The sequence below is a fragment of the Ambystoma mexicanum genome, chromosome 7p, assembly GCF_040938575.1.
Source record: "Ambystoma mexicanum isolate Mex_15411 chromosome 7p, UKY_AmexF1_1, whole genome shotgun sequence".
NCBI classification, from domain to species: domain Eukaryota; kingdom Metazoa; phylum Chordata; class Amphibia; order Caudata; family Ambystomatidae; genus Ambystoma; species Ambystoma mexicanum.
The window spans coordinates 669,427,848-669,448,859 of record NC_090939.1 but is presented as its reverse complement, the minus strand read 5'-3'; the positions used below and the strand labels follow the sequence as shown (position 1 = coordinate 669,448,859).

The following is a 21,012-nucleotide window of genomic DNA, read 5'->3' as shown; positions in this document are numbered from 1 at the left end:
CTTGACTGCCTTGCATCGATGTATTTCACAATTTACATTTTAATACAAAACATACAGCTATGGAAACACTTTGATTCAATCCGCATACAATACAAAAATATTGAAAAAGTATTTTTTGAGAAGTCGCTGGAAAGAAAGTGGGCACGTATTGAGTGTCTTCCTCATTTTATAGGAGACGCAATCCTGTCAGATTTAGTTTTCTTGACTAACAGTGTAATTTCCAAATGTACACATTTGTTCTCGATATTTTTGGTATCGGATTAAGTGTGATCCATGTCACCCCTGACAAGATGGAATCAGCAAAATGAATATTGCTCAGGAGAAGCAGCCCCAGGTACACCAGCGTTAAATACTGCCACTTGCTTGACATCACCATAGGTCCTCTGGGGATTGTAAATCAAGATTTCACCAGGTTCTTGAGCAGCCCTTTCATGTAATCACGGATTGTGTCCAGGGTTATCTGCATGGGGGCAGGGGCGCTAGGCAGACCATGCTACTGGTTCCCCAATGCACCTACCATTTTCTGACATTGTCCTGCTCAATCTCTGTGGTGAACCAGTGTGTCATTCCCCTATCCACTTTCCTCAAGTTCTTTTGACACCAATCTGTACATTCCCCTCCTATCAGTCAAGCAACTTGTTACCTCAATTTATAGAACCTGAAGAAAAGCTTTTGCTACACAAGACATTCCCTAATAAATTTGCCATTGTCAACATACTTATCTCCTTCAGGATTTTCTGTGGGAACAACCTTTAGTGTTCCCCTCATATGCTACTCATCGGCATGCTCCAGAGTCCAGTACTCCACATTTGGTACTGAAACTACTGTGTTATGATACAATCTTTAATGCTCTGACCTCCCACCAATGGCTTCCTGAAGTGAAGAAAAATCTCTATGCATTGTTCACTGGACTCTACATCAATGAGCCCTCCCTCTTTGCAACCACAATTTCAACACCATCACCCAGAGCTAATTTGCTTCTTTTAAGATTAGATACTGCAGATTTATTAGCACTGTACAGCATGAGCTGGGAGCCAGGTGTTGTCCTTCTATGTTTTTACATCTCTGCAGCACCCCTTTGCAGATCACCACATCCATCAAGGCCTGGCAGAAGATGTAAAAAAGAAAAGGGGGCATAGTTTCCCGTTTACCTGAACAGCCACCAAGTCTGCTGAACTCTATACAAGTTCTTAATACATAACTGAATGGTCAGACCTACAAAAGGCAATTGGCTCTTAATGTATTAGTACTGGCTAGCTACTTTAAAGAGTGGTTGTTCACCCAGTTACAAGAAACCTAAATTGGTAGGTGGTCAACAAGTAGGAAAACAGACCCTACAGTGAAGAGCTTATGTGACGGTGCTTCAAACGACTCAACGACTGATTCTTCTGACCACCATCTACTACTTCTTGAGAGAAAACAGTTCTTTCTCCAGTACCAACTACATTGGTTAGGTTAAAGAGAATATTAATAAAAGCAAATGAGCTGATGTAAACATGTCAGTGTTCGCTGAATACAAAGAATGCATCAATTAAAAAACACTGCTTAAATAAATATGGAAACCACGACTTTCAGATTAATTTAATACATTATTCCAAATTTTCAACTCATCTTTTTGCTCCAACCAAAACATTTTATATTCCAAACTTTAAAAAAATATCTACATTACGTATTTCCTCTACACTGAAAGATCAATATAATTCTATTTCACATGTGCTGCTAGAGCACTTCAAATTGTGCATCGACACTACATATTCTACTGACAATACTGTTAGGTTTCAAAGAGTTTATGGAAAGCACTTCCAACTTCTGCAATCATGTCAGTCGTGATCATCGAACGTCCATGTTCTTGAAACGCTTGGTTGTTGCATTGCCTGGTAAGAGAGCAAGCACCAAATGCAGCCACAAGGAAGGGGTTTAGCCTAAAAGTAAAAGGGAAAACAAAATTGTGACTAAAAAGACTTGCATCTGATCTTCTCAAAACTCCACTCCCCGAGAGTAATAAACCATAGCGATATTTACAATTGGATGAAATAATGGAAATGGCACAATTCAACTAATACTGGCATTTGATCAATCATTAAATATTCAGTCCACAAATATGCGATTACAAGTCAGCCAGCCTTTCAAAGTTTTCACAATCTGTTTTCAACAATAAATAAACACATGCGTTAGGGACAGGGTGATGTTAGTCGATTTGGGTAACAGTCTTGTGCTATAAGAATGCCTTATTAGAGTGAATACAACATTTTTACATCTAATATTGACCTCTAATCTATAAAGTACACATCCACAGAGTTTCTCTCATGGTGAGAACTTAGGCCACTACAACCGCTTGGTTCAGTGGAGACTGCTGGTTACAGTGGAGGGCTCAGCATTCATGATTTTCTGGTGGTGTAGACCTCTGCTCAAGCCTGCTTAGCAGTTTGGGATACAATTGTATGGTGCCATATATGATGAAAATGAGGCCTGACTCGTTGCACCGCTGGCACTAGAAATGACAGTACAGTATAGCCAGTGGGAGGGAAAAACACTCATATTGAACCTGCATCAATCAAGTCTCTGTTCATTGGTTGGTGGTGCTCTGCCATTACTAGCCACAGCCAGCAGGGGTACGGGTGTCAACCTGAGCTACAGCCCTTGCACCACCCACCAAAATGTGTGTGCGAAGAGGCTCTTCATGGAATGGATAAAGAGGGTTGATAATCTGTGCCCACCAACTTAATTCTGAGCTAGTACTTCAGTGGAACACTTGGTAGAAGTGACACTGCCGACTGAAAACTGTTCGCTCAGCCTATTTCCCTGCATGCGCTAGTGGAGATTACTTTTTGCAACCCCTCTGCCTACTGATTAGCACTGCAGGATAGCCAAAAAGCCTTCCTGTTGAGAATAAATATCACCCACAAGGATGGATGTATTATCATGCAATGAGGCCCCTGAAAAGCTAGATTTGCAGAATGACAAAAACCAAGCTTCATGTCACGATTTGGTTGCATCTATGGATTTCAAAGGAAAACAGCTTAACTGCAAATTGGTATTATGAAGATGATCTAACCAGCTGCATTATTTGTTTATTCAGCATCATATATGTAGGTTGCAAATTCAAATGTGCAAGATGCTAAAATACACCTGCAGGGGAATATTTAGCATACTTCCAAATATGCAACTGAAAGTATTATAATTTTGAAAGGGGCCCCAAACTGTATAATATAGCTGCGATTTGAACAGCTCTCAATCCAAAGCAAACTACTTGCGCCTGTAACCGAAGTATTGCCTTTGACACCTGCTCCTGCATATTTGTTTCTCTTCATTACCTTGGAGTTAAAAAAAGTATGCATTGCATTCAACAGGATCAAGAACCAATCAATCTTTCCAAGTGAAAACATGGCTGTCATTTTATTTATAGAGTCTCTATATTCAATTGTTTACAGAGTTACAAGGAGCACGAAAAAGTATCTAGCCCTGGCTTGAAAATATTTACAAACAGGTTAGTTAACTAGACAATCGGTCCATAAGCACAGATTAGCTTTCCAATCAGGCTATTTTACAAATGAGTGACTGCCTTCCTCAGACGTAGCATAGGTATATAAAACCCTTTGGCAAAGTAAGCGCCCGCAGGTTGCGGGTGGAGACTAGATTTTCGTGGCAGAATTTAAGGTAGGGAATTGGGTTTCATGTGTTAATATCCCCGCAAAAATATTGCGATACAAACATATCCCCATATTTTTGAGGCAATATTGACCAATGGACCCTGCGGGGGACACCCCCGCATTATTTTAAAATGTGCGGGGGACACCCCCCGCTCCCGCAAAATATCCTCCCCAAAAATATCGCCTATAGCGAGACAAACGGCCATATGTATGGCAATATTTTTGGTGGGGATATTTTGTAGGGATACCGGGAATTGTACACAATGTGGATTTGCTTAAGCAAAGACATTTTTTTAACTTGAGAATGATGAAATAAAAAGGGTGGTTTTTAGGAGATGAACCATTTTTTTATAATTTGTTTTCATTTGTATCTTATGTTATATGTAGACGACTGCCATTTGATAGAACCTCGTAGTGCTGTGGTCAATGTAATGTGGGCATTCACTGCTGTTCGGATCTAGGTTTCTAATAGACGATAGTCTGAATCAGAATACAAATGATTGTGCAGGCAATATATCTGCACATTTCTACAGGACATGCGCAAGGCTATAATGAAAAAAAAACAGACCACTTGCACAAAAGAGCTCTAGAGCAAACAAAGAGGCACTGAAGCATTCTGTGATATAGCTGCCAACTCATTTTAAAGTATTTATTACGAAAGAGTTAATGGCAGGATATCTTTCTAATGAATATACTATAGCGAGGGGAGAAATAGGATTGGCAATCTTTATCACCTGAAATCTCGCTCTACATTTAAGGGGTGTGGTGTGTATTTTGTGAAGCATAACGGATGGATTTAGCGGTTTATAGTTTTTTTTTTTTTTTTTTTTTTTAAATGGGGGGGATTCCAACCCGTTTTTTTAAATACTTTTTTTTTTAACTTACAAACCCCCCCAAAAAATGTATTAAATAAAATACATTAAAAAAAATGTTTGACGAAATGTTTGAGATAATTGCATTTAAAAAAAGTGCATTAAAAAAAAATGAACGGATCCCGGATTTAGCTTCTGCAATTTAAGCCTCACATGTTAAGCGAAAAGACCTACATTTGAATAGAGATTGGCATGTTTGTATACATGGCTTCATCATGGTTTGAGCCCCGAGTGAACCCGGCAGCCCCAAATTAGAAACAGTTCCCTGTGTACTTTGTGTGGTAGCCCCAATGGAATTACAGGATCAGCTCCTGGGACACATGCGCTAGGACTGATTTCAACGGGTTTGCGCCATTCCGACATCCTAAACGTAGCCACTTGATCCACCATCTCTGTGAATGATGTGATTGGGTATTTCACACACAGCAACATAGGGTCTGCATATAAAGAGATATGTGACTGATTAGTTATTTGTAATGCCACCCGTGTAAATGCCTTCCTGTCTAAGCATGTCAGTGGTTTCATTACCACTGAAAATACGAGTGGTGACTGGGCAATCCCGTCTAGTGCAAAAACAAATCTACTAAACAAGGTGCCACTATATACGGTCTTAGCCCTTATGGGCATCTAGACTCACCACCACCCAATGGTGGGAGTTGTAATATTAAAACAGGTAATGGTCCACTGGCTCATCTTTCTTGAAAAAAATGAAGATGGCATTCACAATATTACTTTGCCAGAGCTGCTTGTTTCAATGATGTGTGCCGACAGCTTGAAAGTTTATTCCTGGCTGAATGAGTGGGGCCTGGGCTCCGCTAACATTCGTCTCTTATCTGGTAGACAGGGTACCCATACCTCTAAGGGCCACCAAGTGAGCTTGACTATTACTTCTGTATTTTAGCTACAAATTGGAATGAGATAGTTGACTTTATAATTATTCCAGCATTGTTTCGTAATTATCATGCTATCACCTTATTTTTAAAGTGGTAATCTGAGTGCTAAGTGTTTTTTTTCCTAATACTAATGAAGCTACAGTTTTCTACAATGGAATAAGAAGGGACCCATCTAATAAGGTCCCTATACACAAGCATCTAATCAGATCATGCTATATAATAAAAGGCCAGATGTATGTTTGTCCGAAGCCGTACTGCACGCTTTACCGGTCATCGCCGCTAGAGGGAGCTGTGTACACAGGCTAATGTGCATAAAGGAAGACATTTTCAGGGTGTAAATATATCATGTGGTGTATTTTAACATAATTTATGGCAATGGGAAAAAGTGCGTTAAGGATCTTGCTCCTTTTACATAGAGGAGTAGTAACCTCAAACAAAATCTCACAGAATCTGTTTAAAGTTCAACATAGGATATGCGGCCAATTGTTGCATCTGCTCCGTATTGTCTTGGATTCCACTTACAGGTTTTAGACTGAAATATGTAATGCTGAGGGATGTCGGAGTAATACAATTCACGTGCAGCATGATTCGAAGTACACATGAGATCATAAAATAAAGTAAATTGAAGTTAAATCGAGTTTACAAGGTACATCAAAAATATTGATATAATACAAAGAAATATTACAATGAATAATTACATAATACATAAGTACATTGAAAAGAAAAAAGTAATATTTTTTGTTAGAGAAATAGTTCTTAATCAAATGAATTTGTTTATATGTTTTTTTTTAAACGTATATATTTTCTTGGTTTATGCAACTTGAATGTTGTTAAAGTGATATCCCTGTCTTGGGTCTTTTTGGAAGCTAATTGTATGTTATTATTGTTGAAATACACATTTTGTTTGCCTGGAAGATGAACTTGAATTCTTATTGTTGTATGTGTAAGGCAACATCTCCCTCTAATGGTGATAACACGCAAAGCAGGCAGGACGGCGTTCCGAAAAAAATACATCTGGCTTTTTATTATATAGTATATAGGATTGCTTTCAGATTTATATACAGATGTAGTCCTTCCCGAGCATGACATATTCATGAATATAGTGTTGGCTAGTTTCTTCAAATCATCGAAAGAACATTACCAGGTAAGAGAGTAACGTGTTCTTTCGTATTTTGAACATGTTTTTGTTTCTGTATAGAAGAAAGACAAATCGTTATGTAAGCTGGTATGTGACTGATTTGCATAAATATGTTTAAATACCATCCCTTGTTCCTCTGCGCTACAGGTACCAGTTCTATGGTGCCTTTCTCCAGCAGGGACTGAATTTCCTGCGCAAGGAGCGGATGCGGACTCTTCAAAGAGATTCCCTGGTGGATTGTCGTGAGGCCGCTGCCGGAAAGGAAGACCGTAGCTACGATTTCCAGAACCCACACATCTGAAGTAATGGCACGCCATTCTACAAGATGCTGCGCCAGCCTTCCCCCAACCGGCGAACCATGGCACAAGGCCTCATGACTGAGGTGAAGAGGCTGTGGCATTGCCTGAGGGTAAAGAGGCACCCTGTTTTCCACCTCTGGCACTCCTACGGTGGCCCCTTTGACTTGCAGCTCCTCTCGATCTACTAAAGGAGGAGTAATATCGAAAGGAACCTCCCCTCCATTGCTGTCCCCTAGGACGAAAAAGCGGAGGTTGGCGAACTGCAGCGCTCAACGACTTCACTGCAGCTTTGGAGGTCTGCAACCTCTCAAGGCTCTCGTCAGCCTTGCTGCCAAAAAGATGTTCACCATCAAAGGGCATGTTGAGGAGCCGGGCTCGCACATCAGGAGCAAACCCCGACTATCGCAACCACGCAAACCTGCGTATTACGGTGCTCGCCGCCATGGACTGGCTGATCAGCCGCTAACGAAATACAGTTCCACAGAGTGTGCGTGAAGGGTGACAAGGCACACACAGAGTTGGCTGCCTGCAAAGCCATACCCCCTGAAGAAAACACTTTCTTCGCCCAGCGATCAAAACGCTTGTCATTCCTATCAGGAGGGATGGTAGGGTACGACGCCTGCTTTGCTGGGGCCGTAGCCGCCTGCACCACCAAACTCTCTGGAGTTGGGTGCGTGGTCAAGTAGCAGGGGTCGCTACTGGCTGGACGGTATTTTCACGGCAAAGACTTGCTTACTGCCGGGAGACTCTCCGGGGCAGTCCAAGCCGCTGCCACCCTTCTTTGCCAGGCCATATGGAATGGCAGTACCGGGTCAGTTGGTGGACCTTGGTCGAGGATATCTGTCAGGTCATCCTGTAGAAAATCCATTGGTGGCGCAGACCACCCCAAGTATTCCGTTACCCTCGACATAAGGCGCCAGTACGAGGACACGGCATGGGTGCCAGGCTCAGGCCTACAGAACTCCACCTCCAGAGAGGTGTCCAGACCACTGGGTCGTGCAATGACTGCCGCAGGTCTTCAATCTGGCTATGCCCAGACAAAATCTCCTCAGGAACCATACCTTCCACAGACCCTTCATCCACCTCAGAAATACAATCCAGAGGCTGGAATTGAGGGCACAGAAAAAGGGACAGACATTTTTAGCCTTGGCCAGAGCCTTTCTACGGGGTTCCACCGTGCCACGGGGTAGCTCTGACAAAACAGCCTCGAAAGGCGTCGATGGAATTGGCGTCGAGTGTGGCGCCGACAGCTTCGACACAGTCCTCGAGGGCAGAGCCCCGAGCATGTCCTTCGACAGCCTGGGTGCCGATGGCATCGACGGCTTCCTCGGAGGTGGAGCCTCGAGAGAGTTCCTCGACGACCTCGGCGCCGCAGGCATCAATGTCTTCTTCAAAGACTTCACAGGCTCTGACAGCCTCGAGGGCATCGAGGACCGGGACCTGGAACGGGCCTGTCTAGAGCGACCAACCTTATCCGACCGGGACATCGAAGGCGCACAGTGATCGCGACGACCACTTGAGCCCGAAGGCGTGCGAGTGGTGTCTCTAGCACGGTCACGGCCGGCGTCTTTTGATGGCGCGGGTTGACCGGAACCCTGCGACTGAAAAATCGCCATCATCTCCTGCCGAAAGGAATCCCGTTCGGCAGGAGTGGAATGCTTGTTGGGACAAGCAACCCGACGGGGAAGGCGACCGGTGACGGCGCTTCCGTGAGTTCCTCGAAGAGGCAGAGGAATTGCGGGACCTACTCCGGCACTGAGACCCCCCCGGACCGACGACAACGATGCAGAGTCTCGCCCCTAGAATCGTCAGTAGAAAGGCCGGTGGACTTCGACTTCCGGGGCTTGGCCACCTTACCTACAGAAAGCTTCTTCTTACGCTCCCGCAAGTCTGGCAGTCCACACAGTCATCCGTGTTGTGGTCCCCACCGAGACACCAGAGGCAAGCGACGTGCGAATCCGTCAACGACATGTTGGACCCGCATTCACGGCACTTCTTAAAACCCGGCCGCGTGGTAGAAGAAGACGAGGACATCATAGATATTCACAAACGAACAGGTTCGAGGAACCGAAAGAACAAGAGTCGAGGCGCGCAGAGATCTCAGAAGCGAACACGTTTGTGGAAAAACGGAACTGAGGCTATGGGCGTCGTGCGTCCTATTTATAACATCCGGTGACGTCGGCTCGACGGAGGCCTTTGAGGACAGCGTATCGATGCCATCGACGCCGGATGCAGAGGCCGAAAGATTTTCCGAAGCAGCACAGCTGTGGTGATTACTGTCATAGATATGGAATACGTCGGAGGACCCAATCCCCCTCGAAATTTGGCTTTGCTTACTCCCTTCGAGACCGATTACGTCTAAATGGCGTACCCTACCAACAAGCAACGGTAACTGTTTTTTTGTCCTGTTCAGATTGCGAATTTGATGCATTGCTTATTCTTTTGCCCAGTTTGTGAATATTCAACAAAACATCTTAATTCCACTATTCCTGATCTTTTACACAATGCAGACCCGCTATGATAGATTTATTGTCAGTTGGCACTCCTCTGGTGGCATGGACTGTTGTCTTTTCTGCGATCACCTTGAAGAAGAGAAGCTTTAGGAAACATTCCTTAAACTAATTTTGTCATATTCTCAGGCATGTTTATACTGATACTTTTCATAATTGTACTTGTGTGTTGATTTTAATGGGCTAATATTGAGCAAATGTATGTCTTTTTATGAGTGCTTTTAGAAAATCCTTTATTTTGAAATAAAGCTGTACTGGATACTTACATTGCAGAAGCTACTAAGGCTATTTAAAAAACATTTACAGTGAATAAATATGATCTGGACATTGTAGTTTCCAGAGTTTGGTGGGAAACCTGTACTTTATTTTGACTTTGTGAATCCATGCCTTGATGTATCCATACAATGTCTCGAAACATATCAGCTTTTTTGGTGTCGTCCTTTCTTTACAAAATACAGATTAATTTGTGATCATATATTGTCATACCCATTTGTTTTTTCTGGTCCAGCAATGAATGCCCAATGTGCTAGAACCCCGAGTGAACCTGAAAGGAGATCTCCTTGTCCACCGCACCTTCGACTGCTTCCTTCATGACTGCAAACAAGTACTAAAACATAGAAAAACATGTGATTAAAACCTAATCATAAACAGCAAAAATTGATATAAACAGACCGTAATGCAAACAGGAACAGTTAAAAGCCTATTGTACCAGGCATTAGCAAAGCCAACAGTTCTGGCTTTTGTTTTGAGAAATGGTTTTCTTTCCTGTCGAGCACTGCCATCAAATATCAGCTGAGAAATCATATGCTGAATATAGTTATCAAATGCCAGTTACTACAAAAATATTACATTAAAACAGTTCCTACTTACAACATTGACTATGCATGCCCATGAAAGGAATGGTACCCCAACATAAAATGTTAGGAATTGACAACACTACCTAGGGTTGCTATGACACATACCAAAGTACTAACCACTGCCAGGGATTACAACATAATGCCAAATCAATGCAGAGGATTACAATCAAATACAGAGAGAATAAATAATCCTTTCTTAAGAATGCCATCAAATGACCAGACACGCATATCGCTTCTAGCTAATCAGGTACTACCTCACAACTAAGAAATGCTAGAACACTGAGATACTTGACCCAGAGGCAGGAGTCCACATCACAAACGCTAGCTGTGGCAATAGGGCAAGTACCTAGGTATCAAATACCGGGCACACTGAAGAGGTGACCAACAAAGGTCTAAGTACTCACTTTTCCTTATTGCTAAGGATTGCCATTAAATTCCCAGATAGCCACTCTTGTGGCAGAGATTGCCAAGAAATAATCAGGTACTGACCCTATTGCCACCAAAATACCAGGCCCCCACCTCCCCAATTTTGAAGGATTCCTGCCAACTGCTTAGGTACTTGCCCCCTTCCCAATGATTCCCTCGAACTGCCCAAGAACAAACCCCAGTGCCAAGGATTGCCATCACCTGCCAAGCTACTGGCACCACTTTCCAGATACATGCACCACTGCCAATGATTGCCAGGTGTGGGATAAAAAGGGCAGAGTGCACAACATGATGGCCAGGATAGCACAGTGTAAAAGAGCAGCGTTACGTGAAATAATCTGTTTTTCCATTTCTATATGCGTCAAGTCCTGATCTGCTGTGTCTTGTTTGCTGCATTGTTTGTGGGTCCCCGTTAAGCTTTATTTAATAACAATCACACATTCAATAACCTAGCACAAGTCATAAAGGGGTAAAATGGAAATCTCTGCAGCCTCATAGGCACCAGGGAGCTCCCCAGGAATGCCAAAGAACTTTGCATGTCCATTTGTGCCAAGACTCTCAGTGGCACCACACAACATTTAGCAGGAGACACTTTAATTTTGTGTTAGGCCAATAAGTTCATATTATATTAAATTGCAAAGCCATTGACACAAAATCACTGGTATACAGCCAGACAGTAAAAGCAGGGCATGGGGTGTACATTCCCCTGCCCCCAAGCAAATGCAGTAAAATGTCACAAGCAGTTGAATGTCATACATCCCATGATTTGAAGCTCCATGGGAGGCTGCAGGGGTGTGGGGGGGGCTGCTCAAATTCATTCCTTTCTTACATAGTTGCAAAACTGGGTAGAGGCCAGTAAAGTTCTGTCCTTGGCCTACAGAGGATTTATGTAGTCCGGAGGGAAGCGGAGCAAAGCCTGGATTGATCCATTGTACTAAGGCTAGAGTCCACATGTTAGTAAAATATGAGCTGGTCAACCATCTTTAGGGCATTTTGGTTCACAATAGCCCTATGCTATGGGAATCTGCAAGTGATTTGAGAGCAGAGGCTACTTGCTTTAATTGTATTTGTTGTCTGCACGAGAATGAAAGTGCAAAACAATGTCTTGGAGACAAGGAGGAGTGAACTCCATAACTTGTGGTAAGGAAGTTTACCAAGGGTCATTCAAGCCCCCCTTTCTTCAAACATTTTAGGAATTGTGCCAATTGTCATCTCCGGCAATGGTTGCCAAAAGGGTTCTTCTCTTATTATATTCTCTCTGCAGGCCCACCACAGGAGATCCTGGACAACCTTGTTAGGGACCCGAAGAAGGTCTGTCATTCTGCCAGAGAATTGAGACCACCGAGATCCCACTGAAGGGATCTCATTCTCAGACGGGCTTCTGGCACCAGAAAAATGCAGGATGCCATGAGGCCGAGCAATTTTAGGAAGTCGGAGGACGGAAGATGTTGGGCACTGTGCCATTTTTGGACCATCTCCCTCACCCCCCCTCACCTCCCCCCCCCCCCCCCCCCCCCCCCAAGGATGAATCCAGGACCGCACCAATAAACTGAAGCTTCTGTGGTGGTGTCAAGTGGGACATCTTGAAGTTCAGAGAGAAACCTAGCTCGTGGAGGAAGTGGCAAGTCCAACAGAGGTGACTGAGCATGCTCGGGAGAACACGCCCTAATCAGCGAATTGTCCAGGTAAGGGTAGATGTGAATCACTTCCCTCAGACTTTCTGCCACCACAGCCAAAAGCTTGGCAAAGTCCCTCTGGCCAGAGGTGAGCCCAAATGGCACAACCCGAAACTGATGAGAACCATCAACTACAAACCTCAGGTACTTTCTATGTTTTTGATGAATGGGCACATGAAAGTAAGCATCCTGAAGGTCCAATGACATAAACCAATCCTGGAGTCAAAGTGCCTGAAGGATCTGCGAAAGGGTTACCATTTGGAAACTGGCCTTCCTGAGGAACTTGTTCAAGCGTCCAAGATGGGTCGCACTCCTCCATCCTTCTTTGGGATTAGAAAATAGGGAGAGTACCAACCCCGATACCTCTCTGCTGCAGATACTAACTATCACACCTTTCTCCAAAAGGGTGAAGATCTCATGTAAGAGGAGTGGATCTGGATCTGACACAGAGTGGCCTGTCAGGGGACAATCTGGGGACCTTGTCAAAAATGGAAGGCAGTAGCCTTGGGCCACTGTCTGCAGTGCCCCCAGCATCTGAGGTTATGTCCCGCCAACTCTCCAGATGCAAAGACAGCCTGCCTCCCACCACAGTCTTGTGGGTAAAGGATTCAGAGTGGATTTGAAGTTGCTGCTGCAGCTGAAGGCAAAGCAGCAAAGGCTGAGAGGGAGGTTTTACCTCCGCAGCCTCTGGTACCACAGGGAGCTCTCCCTTGAGCCCTCTGTGAATATTGGCCTCTTCCCCTAGTGATGGATGAGCGGAAAACAAAAAGGCAGTCCTCTCCATCCCTGGGAAGACCCTTGATTCTGGAGTGGTTGATGAATTGCCACTCCCAGTGATTTCGCAGAAGCTTTAGAAGCTTGTCGCTTTTGTAAGCTCTCAACAGCTTTTGATCCAAAGAGCGGACAACCATCAAAAGGCATGTCCATCAAGCGAGCCTGAATGTCGGGTGCAAAACCTGACATTCTAAGCCATGCAAATCTTCTGGCTTCTGTACTGGCTGCCATCGCCCTGCTGACAGAATCTGTCGAGTCTAACCTGGATTGTAGCGACTGGCACATGGCATCCTTGCCATCTTGTACCAGATTCAAAAAGCTTTCTTTCTCTTCACCCTCAGGAATGTGTTCCACTGCTAAGGCAATGCCACCCAACAAGGTGTGGGTGTACTTGGCCAAGGCACATGTAGCATTTATTGATTTAAGGGCCGTACTACCGTTATGATAACACTTTTCCCCCAAGGCATCAATTCTTTTATCGTCCCTATCTGGATGGATGGATGGATGGATGGATAGGTTGTGCCCTTTGAGGACGAGGTTGCTAGCTGCACTGTAAAATAACCTGTTGGTGCACACCACTATATACCATACAGATTGTATAGGTTTAAATAGGTTTAGGTGCAGGGGAGGAATAATGACCCTGACACGAGGTCAAAATACAAACATTGAAGAAAAAGAAGTTCAAGGTATGAACTCTCCCATCCCCTACAAACTTAAATGCTGAAAAACAGCTGAAGGTTTTAATAACAATTAGGATAACAATTTCAAAGGTACAAAGTGTCACTGAACCAAAGTGGTTTAATACATTCAAATAAATCCAACAGAACTTCAGCACGAAGATTTGTGTAGAGGTAAAAACAAATCCAATCAAGCTCGATGCATTTTGGGGCGACAACCCCTTCTTCGAGAGCAATACATACCGTGAATCCAAAGCCTTAACAACTGATTACAAATCAGAAAGGATACCCAATGTTTCATACTATTCGTCAATAGACCACGTGATAAACCCAAGACAAGCAAGAAATAAGCCGTTAAGTATCCTCAGTGGTAGGTTCATGAACCAACCACCAGTGTGTCTATGGTGGTTCCACAAAGGGAACATGTTAAAAGTATACTATAAACACACAAAGTGTGCACTAACACCCATGCATCTAGGTGTAGAAGATGTGACTATCTCTTCTTCTCTTAACTCCCTTGGATGGCTTTCCTTTCATTCTCAGTCGAAATTCTATTTCTTTTGTCTAGTATTTAAATCTTTTATATGGTCTTGCTCCTGATTATCTTGCCTCTCTCATTTCATTTTACTCTCCGTCTCGTTCTCTTTGTTTTGCTGGACTCCTTCTACTCACTGTTCCACGTGCCCCCTGTGCACAATCTCGTTTTCAATCTTTTCAGCTGTTGGCCCCTCTACATTGGAACCTTCTTCCATTATCCCTCCGATCCATCACCTCTTACTCACTGTTAAGCTCTTCCCTAAAATCTTACCTACTACAGTCTGTCCGATTCCTATTGGCTAAGCGTAAACACAATTGACTGTACTGTTTGTTCTTTTTGTGAAGAGCTTTGGTTAAAAGGGCTATATAAATATCAATAAAATACAAATACAAATGTGACTACAGGTTAAAAGCCTACCTGGCCTTCCTCTACTGCTGCTTGCAGGGTCAACAAACACTGTCAAGTCTGTTGAAAGTGCATAAAACACTAAATGTTATATCTCGTGATTCTAATAGAATTATTTTGTGCAAGGGTTAAAGGGCAAAGTCCACTTACCCTATCCTCAGGAGAGTTTCAAATTCCAATGTAAAAGGCTAAATCCATCCACTTTTCCGTGCGACTATTTCATACAGCTGTGAGGATCCACCAAAGGAGTGGGCCAAACGCTGATGTGTGTAAACCTGAAGGGATGGGAAAAAAATTGAAGTGCCTGGATAGGTGGGCACACAGCCCTCTCGTAGCGACTGCCTGATGTGAAAACCACAGTGGCGACCGGAGTCTGGAGTAACTTTTAAGGGAACAATAAAATTAAGTTATACCTGCACAGCGAGGTGCCTCGCCGGTTATCCAATCGTTCCGTGCAGCGGAAATCCAAATCCACGAAAGCTGCTCGAAACGCATCGAGCTTGATTGGATTTGTTTTGGCCTCTACACAAATCTTTGTGCTGAAGTTCTGTGGAATTTATTTGAATGCTTTAAACCACTTTGGTTCAGTGACACTTTGTACCTTCGAAATGGTTATCCCAATTGTTATTAAAACCTTCAGCTGTTTTTCAGCATCTAAGTGTGCAGGGGACGGGAGAGTTCATACCTTGAACTTTTTTCTTTGTTGCTGCCTGCACTACCAGACTTTCTGGTTTAGGGTGCCTGGTTAAGAATTCTATTGAGGCAGCTCTATATTTCTTTGGGAAATTCTTATTCACTGAAGGTGTAGAGTCTGGCCTAAGCCAGTTCTCTAATACTCTTGTTCTCAAAGCTGTATGAAACGGCAATACTGCCTCCCTTAGGTGTCCACTGTCAAGGATGTCGGTGAGAACATCCTTTTCTATTATGGTTATTGGTTTTAACCAACCCAGATACTCTGTGACTTTACTCATCACTGCCATGTAAGAAGGGTCAGAATGACCTGACACTTCTGAGTTGGGAAAGTCAGTTGAGGCGAAGTGTCTAAGCAACTTGCATCCTGTAAAGTCTCAAGCTGATTCTTCATTATGGATTCTTCACAAACGAGTTCTTCAGGTACATTAGGTGTACCGTATTGATAGCCAAGAGGCACATCCTGATCCTCCTCTTCAGAATTGATCGCATGGTTCTGGGAAAAAAAATAAAAAAAATAGAATCAGATTTGGCTATAGGCTTAAAAGGCTTTGAAACCTCGACCACAGGCTTAGAAATCTTCGAAGGCGCTGAAGACAATAGCAGCGTCTATGGCATTGGCTGTCTCACAGACTTCGATAGATGCTTCGACAGGGGCTTCAAGGGCTCAGGTATGTGTACCTTATTAGCAGCCGAGGAGGAAGATTTTGACTTATGCCTGTGTTTCGAAGAAGACTCCTTCAACACAGGTCGAGGAGACTTCCCTCCCGGGCTCACTGGCGTACATGAAATGGACTCAACAGGCGTCCTGCCAGTCGTGGTGGATTTAGATGTTTTCTTAGGCTCTTTCGTAGGGGCACTCGGAGCTGCCTTTTGAAAGACCTCCAGCCTTCTCACGCAAAAACGTTCCCAGTCAGCTGGAGATGCCGACTTACTCGAGAATGTGACTTCTGTCAGAAGAGGAGGATGAAAATGACGGCGATCTATGTTTTTTATGGGAGGAGGATGTGTGTCGAGTCCTAGACCTCGAGCGCTTTTGGTGTTTGGAGCGCTTTTTCTCTGAGGAGACATCCCTAGTGTCATCCGAAGACCTACATTTTTAGGGGGTAACAGAAGGGGATTTTGAAGTGGTCCTACCTGCCACAAGTTTCCCCTTCTCTCTCGCAAGGCATTCCCCTACATTGACTGACAGGAGTCATCAACTCTATGGTCCACTCCTAGGCACCACAAACAGATTTGATGCGGGTCCATTATGGACATTTTCGCTCCACAGTTGGAGCACCACTTGAATCTCTTCTTCGGTGTCCAAAATGCTAGGGGTTGTGGGGATGACATCAGTTGCGTCATGTCATCACAGGAAGTGCCATCACATGACCGCACCAGAAATGTCACATGCTATATGACCCTGAAGATATCATAAGTACTGATGTCTCTGATGTGAAAAAAAGTTAGAATGCTTGAGAATGATCACGAAACTAATAATTATCAAAGATGACAAAAGTACTACTTTAGTTATTAACCCAATTTTTACTTCTTCCTTGATAGGCCTTGAGTGGATTATACTGCGACAGGCGTATACCCAGCAAAACCTAGGCCATGGTCACTGTCTTTATAAGACAGAAATGTCCTACAATGGGCAGGTATTGTTAGGCTATGCACGGTACTGCTTGAAAGGCAAAATTGCATCAACATATGCCAAGTGCAGGCTCACAAGTCTCAGAAATTACATCTCTCAGCGTTTCATTTGCATGGTTTAGTCACCATATGTAAGGTGCAGCCTTATATGCCCAGTTACTGCCATCATTTGTCAAATATAGCTTCTAACGCCCCAGAAATGGCACCCAGAGCCAGCTAGTGCCTCATTTGCATGGTATAGTCACTAAAGGTGAATTGTAGAGTATAGCCAATGTATTAAATCTGGCTGAATTTTAGAGTCATTTCATATAGCCAATGTGTAACATCCACCTGCACTTTGAACTCGCCCTCTTCCAAATTCAGCTGCATCTATGCAACTAAGAAACCAGCCAGGACACATAAGTATGGATCACACTCCATACTTATGGAAACTAGCTGAGGATTCATTTGCTATCATGCACTACTCTAAGACACTTTGCACAACACTTCTGCCATAAGAATGCAGCTATCCCACATGATAAAATTCGGTCTAGCTGCACACATAATGACTCTTCTGCTCTTGCATACTCTCCAGACCACCTCTCAGCACCCACCCACATGCCAGCTTGACATGGGTGACCAACAGGGACTTGGCCACCCCAACCTTCGTATTGGCTAAAATGCACACACGCATTATAAACTCCTCCAATGAATTTCCGATACCCTGAAGGCGTTCAACTTACAGTGCGCGTTGGGACTATAGCAGTGGTGACAGGCGCGATACAAATGACCATTACATTACACATGTTAAGTGCAGGCTCACTTTTCCTGTTGGTACCATCGTATGACTAGCACAGCCTCAAATGCCCCAGTAATGCGTCCAGTGGGAGTCAATGCTTCAATCGCATGGTATAGTAAATATGTCATGTTCGGTCTCACATGATCAGCTGCTATCGTCATATGCCAAGGGACGCTCATATGCCCTAGTACAAATGCCAGTCAATGGCTCACATTCATGTTATAGTCCCCACATGTAAGCAGCAACATTACATGTCCAGTTTCCATAACTACGTGCCAACGATAGTCTAAAATACCCCAGTTATGCCTTCTAATGCTGTTAATGCTGTACATGCATGATAGAACCACCACCACATGTAAAGTGGAGCCTCGCATTTCAAGATGCTGACACAATATATCAAGACATTGTCAAATGCCCAAGAAAAGGCAGCTAACGCCTCATATGCATGGTATATTTGCCACATGCATATGTGCAGCCTTCCATTTCCAGTTCCTGCAATCATTTGCTAAAAATAGCTTCAAGGATCTCTGCAATGTTGTTCAATGTCAGTTAATGTAGTGTGGTATTCACCACAACTAACATTTCATTCTCTGACACACACATTCAATCCAACCGCCACCTACACTACATGGCCATTCGCCGTGCCACAGCTGCAGCTCCTGACCTTGCTCCAATGTTGGTGGCAACTCATCTCCTGAAACTGCCTCAGCGCCAACAACAAACCTGTGCATCTTCTGTTTTCCCCGACTTCTACTTTTTCCATCTGGTGGCTCCCCTTTCCCGTGTTCACTGCATCATGAACACAATGACAGCTGGTCCCCTTGCCCCTCCCCAAATCCCTCAGTAGTCATTGGCAGGCTTCATAAAAGCATGGGGATGGTCAAGAAGGGCAACTCCCAAAAGTACACACCTCTAATCAGAGCCTTACTTTTGTTTTACAGCATTGCTCCTGTGACATCTGAGCTAGGGATAGCAAAAGCAATGCCAGGGGCAGCAAGAGAAGTTCCAGGTGTACCAGTTGGTAGCCCTGGTGACCCCAACCCCAAATGACGTCCCGATTTCAGCACTTACAAACAGAAAGAATCCAGTAGTGCTGCATAAAAACAGGACATTATTATTGACAGACTTGACTTTAAAGGTTTATGTAGATTTCCTCTCAACGATTGACAGTGGGAACCCGATTATGTTAGATCCTTCACAACTCTAGTAAAACAATTGGGTAGAGGAAACTGCTAACATGAATGCATGTAATGGAGGGGGCAGAGGAACTTTCTTAGATGGATTTGCATTTTAGAAAAATGTATTCTAAAAATAAGGCATTCTAGAAATAAGGCACTTAAGATGCTAGACACAGCATAGTAAGCATTTACCTTAATAGCCTGCAAGTAGTTAATTGCAAAAGAGGAACAAATACATTCAAATGGAACTAAGCAGGAAATTAAACCATCGGCTTATATGCAACAATTTCCCAGCTTCAAACAGATTGCCCTTGCAGCTGGGTGGTACAAATTGACTGTCCAGAAAAGCAACATGTTTTTCATGAAAGGTCACAACACATAGGAAATGGAAGCACTTACCCGTTTCACCATCGGAAATGAAGTCCCGCTCTCCTTTCTGAACAATGGTCACATTACCCATAGACTGGCTTAGCCTTAGAACACACCCCTGGTTGTCATTACTATCTACTGGGTCTTGAAGCTAAAACAAGAAAGTATTAAACATTTCACCACCAAGAACAAAGACAACAGTTTATCTTGACAGGGAGCAAGTAAGCATAGATCATCATACACTGACTATATTTTGGACTATATCACCCTATTTTTGGACTATATCACCCTGGACGCAACAAGCAATGCATACGTTTGTGTTTTGTTGAAAGCATTCCTGTTGCCAAGAGAGGATGGCTGCAGGGAAGGAATGCAGATACAGCCTGTAAAGGTCAGGCTTGACTGAAAAAGGTCAGATTAGTTCATGTGCTTTTGAGGATGGTCCCAATTTGCACGGACTTGAAGGATTTCTTGAACAATGGGCAGGTTACTTATCTGAGTGTAGAGACTGCTCTAGATGTACTGTAGGAACAGAATTCTCTTTTGGTTTATCCGCAATCTTTTACAATTAATGATTTTGCAATCCCTGATTGGAGATTACAGCCAAGAGTTTAGTTGGGGGCCACATTACAAAGAAGGTATTTGTAATCTCATCCCCTTCTGCTCTTTTCCCAGTACAGTCATATAAACCAGTCAAAAAGTCAAAGTGTAGAGAACGGTACATGTTTGGAGAGATTTGCTTCTGTGGGACAAAAACGTAGATTAAACTTGACTCACCAGAGCATCATACAGTCTACTAAACTCCATAAAATTAGGAGTAAGAATTGCTCGTTGGTAACCTTGAATGATGGAAGGTTCTTGGGCAATGAGCCACAGTCCATCCTGTAGAAGAGAGGCAAATGGTGCAATTAAGAAATTAAGAAAACAGCATCAGATAAACATAAAATGTTTCAAAGGCACATGCGCAATACTTACTGCATCAATTACAATAGGGATGCCCCTTGTCTTCGATTTTTCAATAATGGCCTACAAATAAGAACAATAATTTTTTAATGGCCTGACTGAAGTAAAGTAAACCAGGTGAATACAAAGCTGGCAATTCCACATTTAGTAGGTTCGCACTATAGCTTCGCCACCAAACTAGTAGATTGGTGAAAGGTTTGCAATAAGACAAAAATTAACTACAATCTTGATGGACATCACCAATATGCTGTGAACCAGGGTTTTAGTAGCCAGGCCATAAAAATGTCGGTTCATTAACAAAGAAACTGGCAGTGACTTTGCGTTTTGAAAGGACCCATACGGTTTGCCCTTCCTTGCACCAGCTATTCCCCCATTCATATACCACAAACCTCAAGCTCTCAATTCTAAAAGGTTATTACATCAAATACAAATACGATGAAAACTAGCATATTCCGGAGAGAATATCAGGAGGAAGAAGAGTACTTGGAGTACCTAAGTCATCCAGAACATATCTTTAATTCTCACCCGGCCATGCTCTCCCTCCTTTCCATTTTATTGTGTCAGGTTTCAAAGATTGGAAGTAATGAGAACAAAAGACAAGAAATGAATGACCAAGATTCAAGAGTTCCATGAACCACCTTCGCAAAAGAAGACGAAACTTCACAGGGATTTTCTAAAAGGTTT

The 21,012-nt window shown here is 43.4% G+C and overlaps 1 protein-coding gene across 8 annotated transcripts in view; it reads right to left on the bottom strand.

Annotated features, from left to right (window-relative positions):
- Window positions 1-1,566: 1,566 nt before the first annotated feature.
- The window catches only part of NAXD (NAD(P)HX dehydratase), a 454,387-nt gene continuing 434,941 nt past the window's right edge, over window positions 1,567-21,012 (bottom strand). For all 8 annotated transcript variants that reach the window (XM_069636752.1, XM_069636749.1, XM_069636754.1 and 5 more), the window contains 5 exons: window positions 20,341-20,391; window positions 20,143-20,247; window positions 19,396-19,516; window positions 9,849-9,969; window positions 1,567-1,922 (listed from right to left, as the gene is read on the bottom strand). In XM_069636752.1, coding sequence (XP_069492853.1) covers window positions 1,772-1,922; window positions 9,849-9,969; window positions 19,396-19,516; window positions 20,143-20,247; window positions 20,341-20,391 — 549 coding nt within the window. In that variant the 3' untranslated portion in view covers window positions 1,567-1,771. The remainder of the gene's footprint in view (window positions 1,923-9,848; window positions 9,970-19,395; window positions 19,517-20,142; window positions 20,248-20,340; window positions 20,392-21,012) is intronic.